We start from the raw sequence: 21,698 nt of genomic DNA, 5'->3' as shown, positions 1-21,698 counted from the left end.
GGGTGGAATCGAGGGTCGGTGACCATCAAAATAAAAGAGAATGAATTTCTTCATCACATCTCTAATGACGTCAACAACTCATTCGTGTTCACTCACCTCTGGCACCTTGTGTCGACACATCAGGAACATGAAGACTAATCCCAGAAGGATTCCTAAACCGATGAACATGAAGGGAACGTTTTCCACAACGTTCTTCACGGCAACAATCTTGTGCAGCTTCTCGGCTGATGCGTCGTCAATGACAACGCTCTGACAACACGGTGAGAAAAAAAAGACGACATCATCAACCAATTACCAAAGAATACATGCCAAATAGTTTATTAGAGTAAAATATAAATGTATTATAACTTCATTTAATTTTCCAAGTTTATGAAAGCAAATGAGGCTGAAAATGTTTTACGAGCAGCTGAAGACCTTCTTTTAAAACTTTAACTGCTTATTCTCACATTTCTAACTGCTACTGAATTTATATCAGTGCGATGAAAAGCATCTGAATGTACGTGGCTGGATTTCCCTTGTTTGATATTTCCAGAAGTTGACTTGAAGTCAATTGTAAAACTTACAAATTAAAATTTACCACTAAATTAAAAAAAATAATAATTCAAACTGAAACATCAGCGCTCTCGTCTGTCCGCTTACATTCTGTCAGTCACATGAACCAGAAAAAACACCAGCGTTAAACTTCAAACACTTGAATTTTCTACCAGACTCTGTAAACCCAACTAAAAAACTAAACAAATCTCAGCTTCTACATTTCCTAAGTTTTGTGGAAAGATAGTAAATACTCAGAGGTGGTTAAATTTCACTTAATTCTAATTGTAAGAGCCTTTTCTCTCCATGTAAACAAGTTAAGTTGTTAGTTTTATTTCCACATCTTATGAGATTAAATCAGTTCCAAGCTAAAGTTAACAATAATGTTATTTTTAAAAGGCAAATTTAAGCGTATTGGGGGAAAAAAGAAGCAATCTATAACTAAACAAACAGGCTAAAAGTATCACTGCCTGATCCAATCAACTCCAAAAGCTAAAAATTTCATTGTTATTATAAAATCTATTTCAATGTGGGACAATTAGTGTAATGCGTGAATGACGGGATTCTGCCACGAGATGAACGAGTGACACAAAGTCGTATATTGCGTCAGATAGACACAACAAGGTCAACACAAATCTTTGCCCTTTGAAAGTGGCATAAATTTGGATTGCTGATTCACGGTCTGCATGTAAACCAGCGCTTCGTGTGTGAATGCCTGAAACAAACACGGTGAAAGCATGATGTGTGCTGTTGTACCTCGTTGAGATAAACCACCGGGAAGACCACCGTCCTCACGTTTCCCGTTTGACTGGAAGAAAAATAAACCGACTCATTGTTTTTCCTGCAAACACAGACTTCTACGCATGCTCCAATGAGCTCATAAATAAACAGAAAAGACACATTCAGACACCAAATTATGTATTTGAAGACAAAATCATGACGCTCAGTGTGTCGAAATGTAGTGCACATAAAGCTTGATAGCGTGCACGATCTAGAAGTGTTTTCTGTCTCAGAGTGTCATGTCTCAGCTTCAGAGGAGGCTTATGTAAGAATGAAAACAGCTGCGTGCGCCCTGTTAACACTCCGACTGTAAAAGAGCCAAAACCTGGCTGATGGAGAGATGAGAGTTTCTATTTGGATTGGGAAGGAGATTTTTGGTCAATAAGAGGCATAAAGAAGTTGTGAGAAAGAATCCTATCAGAAAGAACTGAAGGAGTGGATGATCAGGTGAATCCTCTGCATACTGAATAAAACCCTGTTTGTGGCTTCATAGCAAGTAAAGAATTAACACGTTTACTTTTTAACAATCAAGCAGAGATTTCACGAATAGAGAATTCGATTGGCGAGTATCAGAAAAGCAGCAGTTTGCAAAAATATACATAAAGAAACCAGCAGAGTTTTGGATTAAAGCTCTACGGACTGATAAAACTAAAGTCAGCTTCTAGGAAAACGATGCCACGAGAAAAAAACAAAAGGAACTGCTGAGGATCACCTCATCTGTCATTCATGCTGGTGCTTCTGTTCAGGCTGGATGATGTATGTAGCTAAAAAAAATGGAAGTACAGGAGCATACTGTCTGCTCAGATTCATCCAAAAGCTTTAAACCCCATGACTACTCATTCAGCAGGACAACGATCTAAAACATACGACCAATGAGAGCAGCCAAAGAGCGTTTCAGGTTGAAAAATAAACACCAGACTCCAAAGGACTTCCAGCAAAAACTGAAATATTCACATTTTATTTGTCTTTCCATCTACTTTTAAGCTCCTAAATTTGAGGCGCTGTGTATTTAAAGGGCTGTATTTTCACACAGTTTCCATATTTACATAAACCTACTCAAATTGAAGCCGACACTCTAACGCAGCATCTATTATTTTATATCGGCTTGTGTGTGTAAAAGCATTTGTGTGTCTGGACCCCAGATTATCTCGCTGTTTGTTGCTTTAGATGCCAGGTAGATGTATAACAAGTTAGCCAGGACTGTCCAAAAGTCCACTCAAAGTGATGATGATGGCATTATTTGCTTTGATGTTATCTTACTGGCAACCCTCCCCAGACATGGGCAGTCGTACTGAGCACTATTTCAGCTGGCAGGGAGCAACAAGACACTGATGAAGGCGACGAGCCGGTTACCTGAAGGTGGGAATTTTCTCCACATATACATTAACCTGGAGCCGCTTGGCCGCTTGAAGGACGAATCCTGTCAGCTGTGAAACAGAAAGAAACACATGAGAAACTCACACCTGGCGGCCACTCCTGATGAAGGAACATTTAATTATCATATGGTTAAATATTCAGCACCACACATTATCCTGACACGAAGCGCTTTATGGCGCCAACATTTTCCAGGATTTTTGACTGATTTAAGAGCGAACACACCAACCCGCTGCTCAAACGCCTTTAGATGTGTAGATTCCTCTCCATTACATAACACCATCGGGGAGGCGTCTGATCTGTCCCAAAATCTTTCTGCGGCATGACAACAACTTCAAATATACAGCTAGCGTCATGAAGCGCTAACTTCAGCTAGAAGAAGGACCCTGGAGGCCTAATCTCAGCATCGTTGTGTCAGTCTGTGAAGAGGCAGAGGAACCCAAAACACAACGACACAACATCCTCGCACTGCACTTTGTAGGAACTTAACTGACGACTAACAAGTATTCACAGCATCTTCGGTGTATCCTCGTTCGGCTCACAGCAGGCGTGCGTCTGCGTGCATCGTTACCGTAGGAAAAATAAGCACATCTCCGGAGAGTGCCGAAGCCGTTCAGGGCACCACAACCCTGAGGTTACGAGAGAAGTGAAAGGACTTTGATCGGTCCCAATAATCTCACGCAGTGGCAGAGTTAAGATTACAGTATATTAAGGAGGATAAACTGACAAAACAGTAGCTTGTTCACCGGGTTCAAAGGCTCCTCTTGAACTTTCGATGCCACTGTTTTACATGCAGCTGAAGATAAAGTGTTTGCGGATTAGTGTGAAATGAAAAAGTATGTCAGAGTTCCAGGCTGGATTTCCATCATCGCAATCCATGTCTCATTTTGCTCATCTGACAACTAAAAGATAATATATTCTAAATTACAACACTGCAGTATTCTAAAAATACACTGCACAAAAAAATACTAAGTGAATAAATAGTTTTGATACGAAGCAAGCTCCGCCCAGCTTCAAAGAAAGAGACCGACTCAAAGACTCAGACGTCTGTCTTATATTTAGACTTCACCCGATTTGTTGTTGCACAGTTTGTGTCTTTGTGCAGAATTCGAAGCACCAGAGAAGAAAGTGGCCACGCGTCTTTTATCAAAGGTCATGAACCGTGAGTGAGCTCATCTTTTTACAACTACTGGGACATCTGCCCTGATTTATGAGTAATTAAACAATCACTTTCACTATAATTTCTGTAATGTAGTTGTAAGCAATATCTCTGTTCTGAATTTGTCAAACAGGTGAAGCAAAGCACCCCCACTGGCACAGAAGACCACAAAACAAAACTGACTACTGAAATTGCACAGAGGGACATGACGCATCATGAGATATGTCTCAGTATTTGTTTCCTCTTTCTACAACAATAGTCTATACCTGCAGCGTTACTCTCCCTCGCCTCAACAGCACACAGTGTGCTCCTCAAAGTGTTTTCGCCGTCTGTGTCCCTTTATCAAGGATCGACTGCAAGCTCAACAAAATTAATGCAGTATAACTCGTGATAAGAGCTGTAAACGCTTATCTTTCGCGACAGTTCCGTACCATGTACCTCTGCTTTAATTTTTAACCACCGCCTCGAATAAAAGCTGCTTCCCGGATGACCATCGGCGAGCAGCCACAAAGCTGAGATAGTTCGCCATCTAGTGGTGAGAGGTTGTTCCTACAGGTGTTCAAAACCACTAACTAACACTATCATATAAACAATAGAAGGGTGTAAGTGGGTTCACAACAACACAATGTGCACAAAATTTGAGCATGTATGTTGTGATTGTAGCCCTGCGATAGACTGGCGACCTGTTCAGAGTGTCCCCTGCCTTCACCCTGAGTCGGCTGGGATAGACTCGTGACCCCAGTGAGGATAAACGGTGTATAGACAATGGATGGATGTTGTGATTCTTACCGGATTGATATCGATGACCGTCTGGTGCTGCTCTTTCTTAGGCCTCATGCCAAACACATCCTTCACAAATTTCTCATCTGCCTGGTAGAAGTGTGGTGAAGACATTATGATGGGAGCTCCTAAACACACAAAAGATCCACATTATGGAAACAGAGCAGATTCAGACAAAGGCGGGCCGAGTGAGGAGCCAAGAACATTTGCTTGTTACAATGGTTTAGTACATTTCCCACCTTGTTTACACACGCTGACGTTCAGCACGCCGGAGCCCAGGCAGTTACCAGCAGGCACACAGAAGCCAGCGTTGGCTGGGTTCACTGTGGAGTTGGCAAACACCTCGCTGGGGGGACTGAATCGATACCCGGGGATGCCCTTCACACTCACCTCGGTCTCGTACAGACCATACAGAGACCTTGGAAACAGAGTCACATGCCGGTTAATCGGTGGAGACCTAAATAATTCTGTAAAGCTCAAAGTGTAACAAAGAGGGAAGGTTTGCATTGATTTCATACACAAGCTCAGCGGTAAGCTGATTTACTGAAAACCTAAGTGGCACAAAACTATTTGCAAGGCTGTGTCGACGCGTTACTGCCTCATAAACCTCGATTGTTAGGCTTCTAAAAGCCTCGGTCAGCAGGTACCTGACCTGCATATGCTGTGCTTTCTGATTCTATCTGCAGTCAAAGAGGGTGGATGTTTGCTTTTTCAAGTACTACTAAGCTCGTCTTAAGGTAACAGTGGCCTCATTCAACCGGCCATACAACCAGCCAGGCTAAATTGGTTTCCCTAATCCAATATCTAAATCTGGAGAATGCCAAGAAAAAGGCTTAGCGGGACTGAGGGGGGAGCCATTTCACTGACAAGCACAAGCCAGAGGAATGATACCAGAGAGGTTGTATAAAGAGTCAACAAAGGGACACAAAAGTTAAATGAAATTACTTATAAATAACCTGCAAGTGTCGGCATAAGAGGAATTTTATGCTTGCATGTACATCGTAAACAACTAAGTTACATGAAAGGCGTTACAAGTGTAAAATAATGACAATTTCTCATTAACAGGAATAAAGATTAGTAATGATACTAATCAGCATTAGCTTAAACTGCCCCTTAAGCCTATGTGGTTGTTTAAATGTCTAATTTCTACAATCAAGAAAAACATGCGCCTTAAATAAATCCTAAAATGCAAATTCATCTCCGTTTTTGTGCCTCCGAAAGACCCTGCATCCACAAGACGTGGACAAATACAAGTAACATAAACGTATAAAATAGTTTAGGGCTTTCCAAGACACATCTCCAGACACATTTATGAAGCGCCTTTCTCCTGGACTCACCTGCACAGGTCAGAGGAGAACATGTAGAGCACCTCGTTCTTGGTGATGACTGGATGGAAAGATGCTCCGTTGGTTCCATTAATCATGTTGCACTCATCAGACGTCCACCAGTCCAAAGAGCTGCAGGCATGAACAAACATTTTAATATGGTGACATTTTTATAACACCATCATATTTCAGTTTGCGTCATGCGTGTTAGTTTATGTTTGTCAGCTTGGGTTAAACGCTGGTAACCACATTTGCTGGTTTTTGGCAGATGCAGGAGGGCAAAACAAGCTTTTCTTAAAAAAAATTAAAGTGTCGGATAAGACAACAGATAGAAGAAAGCCTGTAAGTCTAACAAAGAGGATTAACACTGGTTTGGCTTTTAGATCGTGTTGGAGTGCTTTTCTTTGCCACAAAAGAGTGAGTTCGTTGCTTCAACCAACCAACTAACGAATGTAAATAATTACATTAATCATCACATAATCTGGCAAAGGATCAGCGTCATATCAAGCGTTATCTGACACTAGAAACCCACACTGAGCTCCCTCAAGCTGATCAAACAGATGGAACGAACCTTTGATGTTCCTGTGTGTGACACTGATACGATCACCTTCTACCCATTCATTCACACTGCCCAGGATCAATAATTCTCTTTGATCGGATTGAAAAGCGAGAGATAATTCCATCACTTTACCTTTTACCGTTCCACGTGTCGACTCTGGCAAAGTCTTTGTAGTTCTGCTGGCCAGTGAAGAACACGTACTCTCCATCATTTGAAGCGTTGCTCTGTGGTTAAAAGACAAACAAACACATCAATAAACTGCTCTCACTCTAGAAACGCAAAATCCCACGAGACTGTACACGATCAATCTGATACTTTTATGGGATTTTAGGTACTACGTATGCATTTATATGATTTATTTTATATCATTTATGAATGTGAACAATCACTGTCTGCACAAAGTATGCGATTACATATTGATATGCTTAAACGAGACCTTGTAGAAGAGTCCGAAAACATCATCCAGGTCGGGGTGTATCGTTTTGAGGGCTTTAAGCAGGCCGTCTTCGTACCCCCACAGCAGCTCTCCCACTGTGCGGGTGGTGAACAGGCCCTCCCCCGTGGATTTCATGTAGGCGGAGATCAGATTGGCCACTATAGTCGAGTCCTTGAATCTCTCCATCACCGTCTAACCAGGAGAGAAAAGGAAAAAAAAAGAGATGTCGTTAAGAACAATTGATTGTGTAAGGTCCCAGCTTACATAAGTTCCACAAAGAAGACCAGGTAATAGGACAAATCATTTACTGAAGTAACGTATAAAAAACCTGAAGTGCGGTTCACATGACGGTAGCACGTTACAACATACTGTCAGACTAAAAGCAGAAGTCAAAGGACACATTTAATCTTTATTGTGTGTGGTACAGCACATTCAATAAAACATGTTTAAATAAACAGAACGCTGCTTTCACTCCCATGTCGTGTCACATTCCTGCTCATGTAAATTATTATTTTATTTAATTCTGTGCATCTCCTGGAGGCTAAATACAAATGAAATAAAAAGCTTCATGTGTCAGCACAGCAACTCAGAGGTTAGTGGAAAAAAAAAAAAACAGAAATTATTTTAAAAACTACTTTGAGTCCTAATATAAGATATACCCAAATTATTTTATTTAATTTGCTGTTTCCTATAAGCAGAGGACACATTTCAAACATCAGCATCACAGTCGATCATCTTCATCTAGGTGAGCCAAATCAAAATCATGATTGCCATTAACATTTCTATTTTCATTTCATTTTCGGTGAGCTCACTGGACTTCTCTGAGAAGTCAGAAATTAATCAAGCATGACATTCAACCACTAAAACTTTTTGTTTGTTTGTTCAGGAATGCTTGTAAATAACTAGACTTGGCATCTTAATCAAGAAGTAATAATGTGCTTTACTATTTTTCCTTTTTTTTTCTTGTAAAATTCATGGATAACAATAATAATTCTATTTTAGCATTAGAAATATCACTTCGGTTAAAGAGCTTCTCCATACTGGTGTATTAACCATTCCAGAAACATCCATCTATCCATCATCTATACACCGCTTAATCCTCACTAGGGTCACGGGGGGGCTGGAGCCTATCCCAGCTGACTCAGGGTGAAGGCAGGTTCACCTGGACAGGTCGCCAGTCTATCACAGGGCCACACTTAGAGACAGACAACCAAGCACACTCACATTCACACCTACGGACAATTTAGAATCACAAATGAACCTCAACATGTGTTTGGACTGTGTGGGAGGAAGCTGGAGAACCCGGAGAGAACATACAAACTCCATGCAGACAGATGCCCCCCACCGGGATGCGAACCGGCGACCTTCTTGCTGCGAGGCAACAGTGCTAACCAACTGCGCCACCTCACAGCAGCCCTCACAAAAACATGACTTTGGTAATTACCAACGCCAATTTAGGGCAGCTGTGGCATAAACCTTTCATTGGGTGGTGGTCAAATTTGTGAAGCATTGAACATCAAACACAAACCTTCTTCATTTGTATGTTGCTGTAAAAATAACTCTTGAGAATACCATGACTGTGACTCAACAGTAGATTATCTTACAGCACTTTGTGGATTCCTTTCACTCACCATGGCGGGGACGTTAACGGTCCTGATGAGGTCGCTCTCTGGACCTCGGGACATGTTGCGCTGGAATATGTAGGTTTTAGTGTTGACAGCTGTTACTTTGGTGCCGTTATCATGGAAGACCACTTGCTCCATGGGCCGGTACTCTCTGTGTAGAAACACATGATATTTAAGCATGACATCAAGTGCTTTGTTTCACAGCTGCAGCCAAATACAGGGTTGTTCAGGATCATGTTATGGCTCTGTTTTTTTACAAACAGTATCAATCTCTCATTAGGCTCATAAGCAGCAGCCGGCTGGGTGAGTGATGAGGATGTGAGACGCTCGTTTTACCACTGACTGCGCGGACTCCGGTACCCACAAGGAAACTTTGAAGAGGCAGCCGGTAAGATGCGACTTCTATTTGAGGGCTGTTTCGTTAAGCCGCTACAGAGTTTGCACGCGGGATTGCAGCGTGCTGTGAACTTTGCTCATGTCTGGTTGCGTGCGTGGACATTGAAATGTTTGCACTGAGGTCTGTCATATTGGCGGGGTTTGTGTAAATTGATGCGGGGATACATATTCTTGGAAATGTGGGTTTGTATTTGTGTGTTTAAAGCTAAGACAGAAACGCAAATATGGTGTGTATGCACAAGCAACTGAAATTATATATTAAAGGTGCAATATGTGTATGTGGCATTGGTTAGATTTTTAGGCTAACTAACTAACTAACTAACTAACTAAATGAATCAATAAAATGGTTATTGATGGGTGGAGGTTAGTTGGTTAAATTAAATCACTGTATACTTGTAATTAATTGTATTGGTGGTAAGACTTTTAGGATTTTCACTGTAAATAATGTGTATATTTTCTTGGTGTGTTTTGAAGGTTTTTTACCTGACTGATGTCTGACTGAAGCCAAAACTGACCTCAATAAAGAATTGAAAGAGACTTGAAGGCCTGTCTGAGTAAATTCGAGCTGCATACTTCGCATACAGCCCTTTCAAGTGTGGGGCACAGCGCAGTTGGGCAAAACACTTGACACTCATTTGTATGTGCAATCGTCCACACTATGTTGTATTAGCACTAAACAATACTTGAAATTAGGACAGGACTACCTTGATGTACAGTCCTTCACGTAGTCAGGAACCTCACATTTAGTGACTTTATCTGCACCTCAGACTGCACATGTTGAGGTATTTTCCTTCTTTTTGACTATTTTTTGTATGTGATGCTTGAAAACCCCATATCTGTGCAGTTGGCTTCTGTAATACGAACAGCAACATCCAGAAAAAACGACGCCAGTAAAATGTCTCTTTCTGTTCCACACAATCAATCGTCACGTCCTTGTAACTTGAAACATATAAATGTGAAAGTTTATGTGAGAAACCTGAGCAATAGTGGATATTTCTTAACAACTCCACATGAATGTCCTCAAGCAGCTACTGTTTTACCGATTCAGTGAGTTCAACATTTGATTTCTTTAAAGAATTTCATTTGGTGTAAAAAAAAAAAAAAGAAAAGAAAATCATTGTCTGCATGCAAAGACATCCACCAAAGCAGGGTTTACAAGAGAACATGTACTTCAGTGTAAGTGAGTAAATGAATCACAGGGTCACTGTAAGGCACAAATATGCTGACGGAAGACAATAAATTGCTTTTTTGGCAGAAAAATATAGATATCTCAGTGACGCAAGCCTTACTTCCCAAACTATTGTGCCTGTGAGTTGAGAGAGTGGAGAGAAAAACAAGCGAGTCAGACACAGGATTGCATTTATATCTCTCTGCATCGGTCTCTGGAATCCATCGTTGTCATTTCAGAGGAAACCATAATTGAGTTATGACAGAGACACATGGGGTGGGTGAAAGCCTGGCATAAGAAAAAGAAAAGAAATATTCGGTCTGAATGTGGTACCTTTGCTGCCTTTATCAGTCTGAGGGTTTTTCAAACACGACAGCGATTCTGCTTCTATAAACTAAATGTGGTTATTCTTGCTGCTGCAGTTCTTCAACCTAACTTGACATCTTCAGCGGATACACACAGAGAAATTAATTCATAGGAGTACAAATGTTGGGGTTCGAGGTTTTGGAAACTCTTATTTTATTGAATTACTTCCTGTGTTTGCTTGGCTGCTGTGTTTTGATTGTTGTTTCAGGCTGGGCGAGGCCATGGCTGAGAAAAGGCTTGCTCGTTCTCCACCGCCCCTGTCCCTCCTCGGCAGTCAGCGCTGCTTTTAAGCCGGCTTCTCCCCGTGTTTCAGGGCCAGATGATTAACTCCCCCCTGAGAGGTACATTGACCACAATAGCAATCTCGAGTTCTCGTGCTTTGTTTGTTTGCCTCGTGCTTTGTTTGTCTGCCTCGTGCTTTGTTTGTTTGCCTCGTGCTAACCCTCACCTCTCGTCATTCCCTTCAGAGGCTTCTCAGCCTGACGTCTCCTCCAGCCCAGCCTTCACGAGTCAGCGGCAGCCCTACGGTCCCACACTACGGATTCACTCTTCATGAGCACCATATCCCCGGAGCACAGATTTCCCTCACTGGAGCGCCCGGACGGACTCCCTGGATGACCCTCTCCCCTTCACCTCCCTCACAAAGACCTGCGTGTGCCTGCACTTCCCCCTCCTGCTTCCTCAGTGTCCTCACTCCTGCCCCTAATAAAGTTCCCTTTACTATTGTACCCCGTCTCCCTTGTCGCCTTTTAGGTCGGCTTCCTCTATCTAGGAGTCAACTCCTACCAACAAATGCATCACATTATTTATCATCCTCCATGTACAACAGACACATCTGGTTTAAACCTCTTCTACCCTGTTCTATGAAGACTGTTCATATATTTCCACCATTTCTTTATTTGTGCTTTAGTTTATGTAATACTCAGTTTCTTGGCACATTCTCAGGTTGATGGATACTTTGACATTTGTATGTGCTGGTTCTGGCTTTTTAAGTCAAAAAACGTTGTGCTCATTTCAAAAACAGTGTTGGAACTGTGTGCTAGAGGATTTCAATTTTTAAACTGTTTTACTCACTTGGACTTCCTAAGTAAACGTTGTCGATGTATGATGCTCACAGTTTGGGAGATAAATGGGGAAACAAAAATCCTACATCCTATTTTTTTCTCTCTCACCTGTATGTATACGGTCCAATCTCCACCACAGCCGGCCTGTCGCCGTCCAACACCTCCAGAGGATTGGTCAGATTGAAGAAGTAAAACTGCATGTAGATAGGCGCAGGCGGATCTTCCCAGGCCTCGAACGCCTCCGTGCCATTTTTTAAAACTATTTCCTATGGGGGACAAAGGGCAGTGGGTTAAAAACGTGTGACTTCAGAGGAGCAATCTGCTGACGATAAGCTGTCGCATGTCATATGACTGACGGCATGAGTCGGCTGCAAGTGATGAAATCAACAATAAAGCAGAACAGTGCAGTCAGGACGGGGCTCCTGACCGCAGCTGATCGTTTTCACACAGTGGTTAGAAGCTAAACCCATGATTGTAATTCTTTTTTTTTTAAATTTTGCAGCCCTACTACTGCATTAGCCATTGCAATTGGCTAGCTGAGGCTCAGTATCTTCCTGCCTTCACCTGTGCTCTGATTATAAGGTGTGTCCGAGATAGACCTCTCTTTGTTGGTTGAGGAATGCACATCAACTCAATGGCTTGTTTTACGCCTCAGCAGGTATACGTTCCACCACTTAACACGGTAGCTGCCTGTGCCGGTTAAAGCGACAACAAAACAACCAAATGATCATCAACTGGCACACTGTCAATAAAAAGGTTGGTCACAGTCTGGAGCTCTGGGTCAGGACACCCCAGGGCAGAAGGAACAATCTTGTGAAGGTAAATAGTGAAATTATACCAACAGGAATCATGATAAGCTCCATTTTTTTTGGTTTCTGGTCGTCGTACAAAGGCTTGTGGCATTTAGATGCATTATTTTTAAGTTAACTGACATAAAAAAAAGCACTGGCAGCTTAAAAAATAGTGATAGTCTGCCAAAAACCTGATTGCAGGAGCAGTTAGTTTTATGTCACCAAATTATCTTACCTCCTCTGGGTCAAAGGTTAGAACCAATCCAGTTCTTTTTACTGGCTTGACCAGTTCAACTCGTATAACGCAGACTCCTACTTGCTAAAATTGGGACTAAAATGTTAATAATGCACGACTAACCATGACTGATTTCAATCATGAGAGTTCATCCATGCAATAAAGATGAAGAGATAATTGTTTTGTATATAAATATACAGATATGTTAACTAGAGTCTAGTTTCCAAACATAAACAAGGACATCTGATTAACAAATACAGCTTAAACATCATAAACTAAAGCATAAAACTCCCTATAAATGGCATGCCTGATTACATTATAAACCACCAAACATTTTTTGGTCACATTAATCTGTTAGTTAGATAAGTTTTACAGAGATAAACCTTTGCTATCACCACAGATTTACAGCTGAGTGTATGTCCACGTTACTCGACTGTTTGACCCAGATAACAGCAGACAGAGAAACTGGACGATAATCAGCTTTTCGCACAATTGTGGCTGATAAAACGCACGTAGCTCCAGAAGCAGGTTACAACATCAGGAACAGACACTACAGCCCTCAATAACAGCCTGAAAAGTAACCCCAAGAGCTAACAAACTATCCAGCTAGCAGTTCTCATACACAAAATTAGCAACGAAACACCAAACTGACTATTTGCTGTTTTGCCAAGTCAAGCTAGCTTTAGCATTAGCCTCCACCCAAAATGTCTGAGGTTGTGATGAAACGCTAAATAAGATGCTTACCTCTTCAACTGTCGTCTGTAGGAAATGTGGGAACACGGTGGATAAAACCAACGAAATGCCGAGGATCAGCAATAACAGAGAAAACACTCCGGTGGTGTAAATGCAGCAGGTTTTCAGAGGCATGATGAGGCTCCAGTGACAGCGACACTGACTGAGCTGTTGTTGTTGTGATGACCCAGGAACTCGCCCGACGGAGCGAAGACACACATCCGGAGTGAAATAGTGATCCGAAACCAATTGCGCTTTCTGAGACAGTCGGCGGCTTCCTAAAGCGTTCAGCCGTGACAACAAGGCTGCGGTGGTATATTGAAAATAGACGATTAATGCAAGCTGTACGAAATGTAGTAATGCCCTGGATAGTGGGAAAATAGGCGTTTTTCTTCCACGTTATCCGTTCGCTAAAGCCACCATGCAGGGCGGGTGTCCATCTTGAGGGTAAACACTCTTTGTTTTTAATCACGTTAGAGTGACATCAGCGATAAAACCTCCGTTAAATCATTTTATGAAGCTTTTTGTGTCAAATATAAGCAACTAACCATCCACATAAAACCGTATGACAGGATTTATTTTAAGGTGTCTAGGATTAAACTGATAAAAATCATTATTTGTGGTGCAATTTTGGACTTAAAGATAAGTGTATCAAGAGTAAAAATTTAACAACAACAATTAGTGATGCACGATATTAAAATCTCTGGCCGATACCCGATATTAAGATTTCTGATATCGCCCATAACCGATATTACCGATATTAAATTTGTGTTTACACTGCAAAATGCATATAAGTGTGAGAACATGGAAACTATTCACCAAAATTAGAGCACATAGTCTATTTAATTATGTAACAAAAGTGTGAAGGAAAACCTTATTTAGAGTTTTAGAGAATATATTGAATCCTGACTGACCTCCTGAGGTAAATGTAGTGCTTGTAGCAGATCTGTAACTTCTATAGATTCTTCACCTCACGTAAACCTCGCTATAGGAGGACAGGCGGGACAGCCTGCACCTCTCAAGGCCAGATGTGGGGTCTTAAAATTAATATTCGATTTGGTCTTGTACATTTTTATTTTATGCAATACTGTAAGGTTCTAACCTTAATATTAAACTAATTAGCCACATTGACATAATTAATAGTAAGACTGGAAATCAGTGACTTCATCAAGGTTTTATTTATTTTATTTTATTAAAAGTGATATGTTTTATTTTTGTTTTAACTTTATCCTAATTATTGTGTTGCCTCCTGTTTATTCTGCTTTTGCGGTGTCTGTCAAAGCAGTTTATAAACCCTTGTTCTTAAAAGTGCTTTATAAATAAAGTTATTGCTATTTTTATTATATTATTATGTTGCAATGTTATAGAATAGAATTATTTTCATTGAATTTAAATTTACATGTTACAGCTGCATCCAAAAAAAAATATATAGAAAAGAAAGTACAAGGAAATAACAATAATTAAGTAATAAAGTAAGTATGTACACAAGATGACAAAAAACATACTATTGAAAGAGCTGGTGTAGAGTCACTTCATGAGAAGTTACACACAGGCATTAGGAGTTTTACACTGAACACATTTTCATCAAAGCAAATGCTTTTATAAAGTAGATTTTACACATTTTTTTGACTTTCATTTCAACCCAAACCAGCAAAATAGGCCCCAAAGGAACTATACTGATTTTGTTAATTTAATTAAATGCCACTTTCTGGACAATATGCACCCCTTAGGCAGAATAATTAAAAGGCCTTTCGTGTGGGACTTGTGATATTGCCTCTTGTCTATCGTTGTAATGACGATTACCAATTTACCACAGACAGGAAATCCTTGGAGGCCCACAGACCCTAGTAGGTAAATCCAATGCTGTCTAGGGTTTGTGCTTCAAGGTACCCTTACCTCTCTCTCTGTGTTTTAATGTTTCTCATTCTATCCTACAGTAAATATATACTTTTCAACTATAAAAAAATCCTCTTGCGTCAGGAACATAATTGCCTTGAATAATTTATTCACCAAATATCAGGTCTGTTTACTGTTCAAGCGATTCTTAACTGATGTGTGCATACTGGGGCTCCACATGCTGAAAACTTGTTCTATTTAGGTTACCTGCATGTTTTTGTGATTTGTGTGTTTCCTTGTGTTACCTGTACAAATACTTCATGTTGATTGCATTATTCTATCTAAACGGCAACAACAGTAAACAGCCTGTCCACTAGATGTCGCTGTCTTGACATTTACCGAGACACCACTGCCCACATTCTTTGTTGCCCATAAATTGGAATCTAGAGTACTTGTTGAGTCAAAATTTAATACAAAAGAGGCCACACCTCGGCTAAGCAAACCAACCTTTGAGCAACCATCTGTGTCACTTGCTCATTTTGCAGATTGTTTACGCAGAAATTCCCAAATTACATTATTTAAAAGACACAGCTCATATTTCTCGAGTAAATATTTAGAAATCTGTCAGAATGTTTGGAATGGACCACCGCAGACTGTGTATAAATTATGAAAACGGTTGATTTCACCAATAATTTTGTCATAATTTGAAAATTAAACACAAAAATCAGAACACTCGCCCTGAATCAGTGGTTTTGGTGTGACGCAGAGACGGTGACGTGCCCTGTGATACATTATCTCATCTTACCAACTGGTTTCAGCATTACGATGTTGTCGCTCAGACACGTTCTTACTTGCATTAATAATGTTTCATTGCAGGCTGTTGCGAAATGAGCCCATAACATCAACATGACTTGTTTGACAAGCAGAGTTTCACAACTTAAGAGGCGATACACATGAAGACCAGGTGACACAGGGAGTAGACTACTGAAGATAACAAACACTCAGTTGTTGTTTTCTGTGGAACTTTGCCAAGTCTGAGATGCATTGTGGGAAATGAAGGATTCAGATTTTTGGAGTTTGACCACCCTATAGCAGGATATCTCAACCCTTACTGCATTGATTTGACCCTTCAAAGTGCACCACCTGTGTGAGAGATCGCTGGACTAGCCCGTTCAGTAAACATACACCGCTTAGTCACTTTATTAGATAGACCTATAATCTGATGAAAGCCAATAACGTACATTGGAAAAGTACATTACTCACTCACTAAGCACCTAGATAATGAGGCTGTAACTGGTGTTGTTGTACCAGACTGCAGTATACTGAAATGTGTTTGTGATGTTTGTCATTGTATCGGGAAAAACACCCCCTCTGTTAAGTTTTACCACATCTATATGCTGTTCACGCTATAGTTGAGCATTTCCACCTGGAAGCCGCAGCGTACAGATGATCGTTTCTAAAACACAGATTCGGACTTCCAGGGTTTCATATGTAACAATCATAAGGAACGAATCCTGTCATCTAGCCGGGTGAGACTTTCTGTATCCACTTTGAGCATGCATGGCTGAATTACTGCAATACTACAACTGTTTATCTAATCTTATCACAATTATTGCGTCTCGGACTGTTTCAATCAAAACAAAACAATATTATCTTTAAAAAAGTAACGTTTATGGCTGTACCAGTACTTTGCGGCATGAAAACATATCACCAACGTGCCAGTTCTGAGGGTGGAGGGTTACAAGAGTGCAAGGGGTCTGGTCAAAAATGTTCTAAAAGGGACTTGGGAGAGCTTGAGGCTGGTGTCATCAAGAGCAACCAAGAACAGACATCTTCAGAAATGGAGTTACAACTGCCTAATATAAAGCCACTCTTGAACCAGAGACAACTTCAGAGGTGTTTGACCTGGGATAAGGAGAAAAAGACTGTTGCTCACTTGTTCAAGACTTTTCAGATGAAGGTACATTTTGCATGGAATTTGGAAATCAAGGTCCTAAAGTCTGGACGAAGAGCAGAGACACACAAAATCCAAGTTGTTTGAAGTCCAAGTTTCCCCAGTCTGGATGACTTAGGGCACCATGTCATCTGCTGCTGTTGGTCTACTGGGTTTTATCAAGTCCAAACATCAGCCAATCATCTACCAGGAGATTGTGGTTCACTGACTATGATATTACTGTGCTTGACTGGCCAGCCAGCTCACCTGACCAACACCAGATGGGGCATTGTCAAGACGAAGATGAGAAACACCTGACCCAAAAATACGGACGAGCTGAAGGCTGCTATGAAAGCAACCTGGGCTTCAGTAACACCTCAGCAGTGCCACAGGCTGATGGCCTCCACGTCACACCACAATGATGCAGTCATTTTAGTAAAGCAGCCTCAACTAAGTACTGAGTGTATAATGAACATGCTTTTGTAATTCCCTTTTTTTGATTGATCTTAGGAAATGTTTTAATAATTTGAGATGCTGGCTTTAATGAGCTTTAAGCAGCAATCTTCAGAATGAAAAAACAGGCTTGAATGTTTCACTGTATGTGTAGTGAATATAGAATTTATGAAGGTTTACCTTTTTGAAATAAAATTAACTTTTTCAAGGTTTTCTATTTTTTTGAGCTGTGTCTGTGTTTTATCTTGTGGCATTGTGGAATGTGTGAGTGAGGTTTTGTGGGAAATGTTTTATGTCTTATGCTTTGTGCCTGCAAAATCTTTATGAATGCACACATTTCTTTAGATCGGGCTGCCAGTACTCATTCTTAAATTGCTTTCATGGTGCTCTCGGTTGAAATACAAGTAGAGGACCCTGGAAATAATAGTAGCCTCATTTTAGCCGGAATGCTGTAAAGGATATTTTGGGGTTGAATCACCAACAAGGTCATTTCAAGCATGAAAAACTGGAAATTGTTTGAGGCAGTTCAGGGTGCAAAAACACAGTCTCCAGACATCCCCAAGGGTTCTGAGGTGATTTATAACATCCTTGCAGAAAACAATACAAAGTCAGATAGGCTAGAACAATACAAGGCCTGTCTGGCTTTCAACAAGGATTCTAAGACACAGGTTTAAACCAGAATATATAAAAATGTACCTGTTAAAATTAAATTACAAAAAAAAGATGAACCTTTTTACAGTATTCTTATTTTTTGAGCTGCACCTGTGTCCTCCTTTATGTTGCTGGTCCACTGTGTTTCACCAAGTCCAAAGTCAACCCGGCTGTACACCAGGAGATTTTAAGAGCGCCTCATGCTTCCATCAGCTGACAGGCTTTATGGATTTTCCAGCAGGACTTCCACTGTGCCAAAACTACTACCGATTGGTTAGTGGACTATGATATTACTGTGCTTGACCGGCCACATTGATGCAGTAATTTCTGGTAAAGGAAGCAAGTTTTGAGCGCTTAAATGAATATTTTTTTTTAGAAGTTGGTTATTTCTGTATTGTGAATCTTTTTTAAAAAAAATTTTTAATCGACCTTAGGAATTTTTAAAATAATTTGACTTTATTTATTTATTTTAACTGGACCTAACCTTTTTGAATGAAAAACAATTTCACAATTTTTAAAAAAGTATTATTATTATTTATTTACAGCTTCACCTATGTTCTGCCGTCCTGTGTGGTGCCCGTGTGGAGTGGGGGTATTTTTTTTTTGTGGGAACTGCCCCTTTAAAAAACCACAACATGAATGGGGGGCACAATAGCGCGCGCCAGAGGGCTGTTTCGCTCGCCGCGGTCACGAGAGCACGGGCGGAGTGACGTCACTCGCCCAAACCGGGCAGCAGCAGCCGTTGAGCGGAGTCTCGAGCCAGAGACGAGCAGGAGTCCGTGAACGGCTCAACTTTTAATGTACGCGGGGCCGAGACGAGCCGTGCCGCGCTGTTTTTCCTCTCCTTTACCCCTCCTCCCGGCTTCGCTGTCCTCTCACTTGAGCTAATCAGTTTTTAATTTTTTAATTTTTTGGGGGGGCGAAAGAAGCTAACAACAACAACAACAAAAAGAGCGGTTGTGTCTCTTTTATGTGTCCTCGTCCTGGGAAACACACCACCGGGGGTAAGTCTGTCCGGGAATTTCACATCTTGTAAGTTTTTTTTTTTTTTTTTTTTTTGGTTGTAATGATGCCAGGATGCCTTTAAACTAACTGTTTGTGAGTGAATGAAACCAGCTCGGCTCCTGTGCTGTCCCAACGGCGCAGCTACACATCTGATATTCCTGTTTGTTGGACAGTGATGCCTACATTTGATAGTTTCACGCGTGTTTGCTCGTTGTGTTCATGCAAAACTCTCCACGAGCAGTATGCAAACATGCAACCACTGGAAACAGCAACCTCTGAGCTGCTTGAGGGCATTAATAGAAGTTTGACAATGGGGGGTAAAGTTTCCTAAATGAGCCTCTGACATCCACAAAGACATGCTCAAACTCTGTTACCCCGTCTTGATTTTTTGTGTGTGTACAGATTTGTGTAATTTCTGGGCTGCTGGTCTAATCTAATCAGGCTTTGCTTTGTGACTGTGGTAGACAAATGGATATGAGTGTGAATGGCTGCCACAGACATGGCTGTTCATTCTGCACCCACCTACAGTACACCTCATCTAATACACTTCCCACACAAAGCTGCACACAATGGGATCCGAAAATCTAACTTGTGCTCTGTGTCTGCAAATTCCTCACAAATGCACGCATTGTAAAATGTTATTCCTCCAGATCGGTGCTGCCAGTAATCATTGCACAGGGTCTCGAATTGCTCACACGGTGCTCTCGGTTGAAATACAAGTAGACACAGAGGACCCTGGCAAAAATAATAATGAAGTAAGTGAGTAGCCTAATTTTGGCTGGAATGCTCCAAAGGATATTTTGGGGTTAAATCACCAACAAGGACTGGAACTGGAAATTGTTTGAGGCAGTCGGGGTGCAAAAGTCTCCAGACATCCCCAAGGGTTCTGTGGTGATTTATAACATCCTTGTAGGAAACAATACAAAGCCAGATACTATTCTCCGAAACAGGGTTAAATCAGAATCGCATTTGACAAGTCTATTCCCACAACTACTCATTAGTTAACGCGTCATAGTTAAACGTAAAAGTGATTCAGCGTTGGCTCGGCTCAAGTGTAGAACTCCACATTTCATTTAGCTTTTGTAAAGGAAACCGTTGATTGGCTGTCGCTGTAAATCACTGCTGGTGCACACAGCTCATATTGACAGTCGGACAGCGGATTTAACGATACAAAAATACTTCGTAAGTCAAGTAGTTTAGTCTTCAGCGACAGTAAATAGCATCTGAAATGGGAGCTAACATCACTGAGGCTAAGTTTAAACATCTGGGTTTTTTTTTTTTCCCCCCTCCACAGCCTTGACTGAGCAGTTGAGTGAGTGACTGCATGGATCAGACTGAACATGAAGAGCCTCAAAGCCAAGTTTAGAAAAACTGATGTAAGTACTACAACATGTGTTCACGACTATGTAAATTGTGTGTATTGCATGTAACTGACCGTGTGTGTGTGCACATGTGTACGTCCGCACGGCTGAGTCACTGTCTGTGTATGTATGGCGCGAGCAGTCCGGCATGATTTATGGCAGAAATTCTTCGCTCTCGGGGTCAACAGCACCCTCTGGCTTGTTGATATTTTGAGATTTGTTCAAGAAAAAATAAATAGGTTAGAAAAATAAAACAAATAGGGCCTAATGATGATGTGCGCCAGAGCTTCCTCTGTGCTCTCGTAACAAGAAAAAAAAGTAAACCATGCTCAGTTTCACATGACAACTTGTCAGCTCTTATTGTGCGTGTCGTGAGAAATTTAGGACCTAAAGACGAGGTCATGACATTGAGGAGCTATTATCCCCGGTGTTAGCGATGTGACACAGACTTTTATATAGACAGACAGCAGAGAAACTATACTCTGAGTCACTTTGGAAAGTGGCTGTACAGTGTAATGTGAATTCTTTTTAATTAACCCCACAAAGACTAGAGATGCCTTGAGATGGTCTGAGTCTACACTGCCCCAGATGAAGTCTTCATCCTGCAAACTATGAATCAGTCTTCAGGGATGAATTTCTTTATGGTGGTTCAGTCATTCATTTGGTCACAGTCTGTGATGCTCTACACTCACAGGAAGTGAGGCGTCTCCACAGTGTCTGACTCATCTGTTGTCACGGTGACCCTAATGACACAGAGCCAAACGCCAGACAGGAAAAGTCTGAAGGGTTGCTGGATGAATGAGACAATTTTTAGGCGAAGGAGGGCGTGTCAGAAGTAGAGACGAATGCAGCGAAGAATGCCCACTAAATGAGACGCTGGGTTTATGTACACAGTTTCCATGAGATTAAGAGTGTGTGGTGGGACAGGATGGTGAGCTCCGGTTAAATGGCATGCTCCGCTGAGAGAGAGAGAGACGGAGAGACTGTCCCGCAGAGGAAGAATTAGGCGGAGTACATCCCTGCTTTTATTCAATTATACCCACAACATACTGCAGGGCATAACTTGAGCTTGGATTACTGTGTAGGGAGCTAGACGTCTGCTAGTGGAAAGCAAATCAAACCCTTTGAGAGCCACCTG

The 21,698-nt window shown here is 41.2% G+C and overlaps 2 protein-coding genes across 3 annotated transcripts in view; one reads left to right on the top strand and one right to left on the bottom strand.

The window, feature by feature from the left end:
* scarb2c (scavenger receptor class B, member 2c) overlaps nucleotides 1-13,501 on the bottom strand; it is a 16,109-nt gene extending 2,608 nt beyond the window's left edge. The window contains exons 1-11 of the mRNA XM_008290004.1: nucleotides 13,334-13,501; nucleotides 11,672-11,829; nucleotides 8,576-8,720; nucleotides 6,945-7,136; nucleotides 6,641-6,732; nucleotides 5,962-6,081; nucleotides 4,864-5,042; nucleotides 4,634-4,752; nucleotides 2,665-2,738; nucleotides 1,288-1,339; nucleotides 97-249 (exon numbers count right to left, since the gene is read on the bottom strand). Of these exons, the coding sequence (XP_008288226.1) occupies nucleotides 97-249; nucleotides 1,288-1,339; nucleotides 2,665-2,738; nucleotides 4,634-4,752; nucleotides 4,864-5,042; nucleotides 5,962-6,081; nucleotides 6,641-6,732; nucleotides 6,945-7,136; nucleotides 8,576-8,720; nucleotides 11,672-11,829; nucleotides 13,334-13,456 (1,407 nt within the window). The 5' untranslated portion in view covers nucleotides 13,457-13,501. The remainder of the gene's footprint in view (nucleotides 1-96; nucleotides 250-1,287; nucleotides 1,340-2,664; nucleotides 2,739-4,633; nucleotides 4,753-4,863; nucleotides 5,043-5,961; nucleotides 6,082-6,640; nucleotides 6,733-6,944; nucleotides 7,137-8,575; nucleotides 8,721-11,671; nucleotides 11,830-13,333) is intronic.
* Nucleotides 13,502-18,957: 5,456 nt separating this feature from the next.
* rai14 (retinoic acid induced 14) overlaps nucleotides 18,958-21,698 on the top strand; it is a 42,625-nt gene continuing 39,884 nt past the window's right edge. For both annotated transcript variants that reach the window (XM_008290002.1, XM_008290001.1), the window contains exons 1-2: nucleotides 18,958-19,198; nucleotides 20,494-20,575. In XM_008290002.1, coding sequence (XP_008288224.1) covers nucleotides 20,540-20,575 — 36 coding nt within the window. In that variant the 5' untranslated portion in view covers nucleotides 18,958-19,198; nucleotides 20,494-20,539. The remainder of the gene's footprint in view (nucleotides 19,199-20,493; nucleotides 20,576-21,698) is intronic.

The sequence above is a fragment of the Stegastes partitus genome, unplaced genomic scaffold, assembly GCF_000690725.1.
Source record: "Stegastes partitus isolate 25-593 unplaced genomic scaffold, Stegastes_partitus-1.0.2 Scaffold651, whole genome shotgun sequence".
Taxonomy (NCBI): domain Eukaryota; kingdom Metazoa; phylum Chordata; class Actinopteri; family Pomacentridae; genus Stegastes; species Stegastes partitus.
The sequence above is the reverse complement of the archived record's forward strand: the minus strand, read 5'-3'. Positions and strand labels throughout refer to the sequence as shown.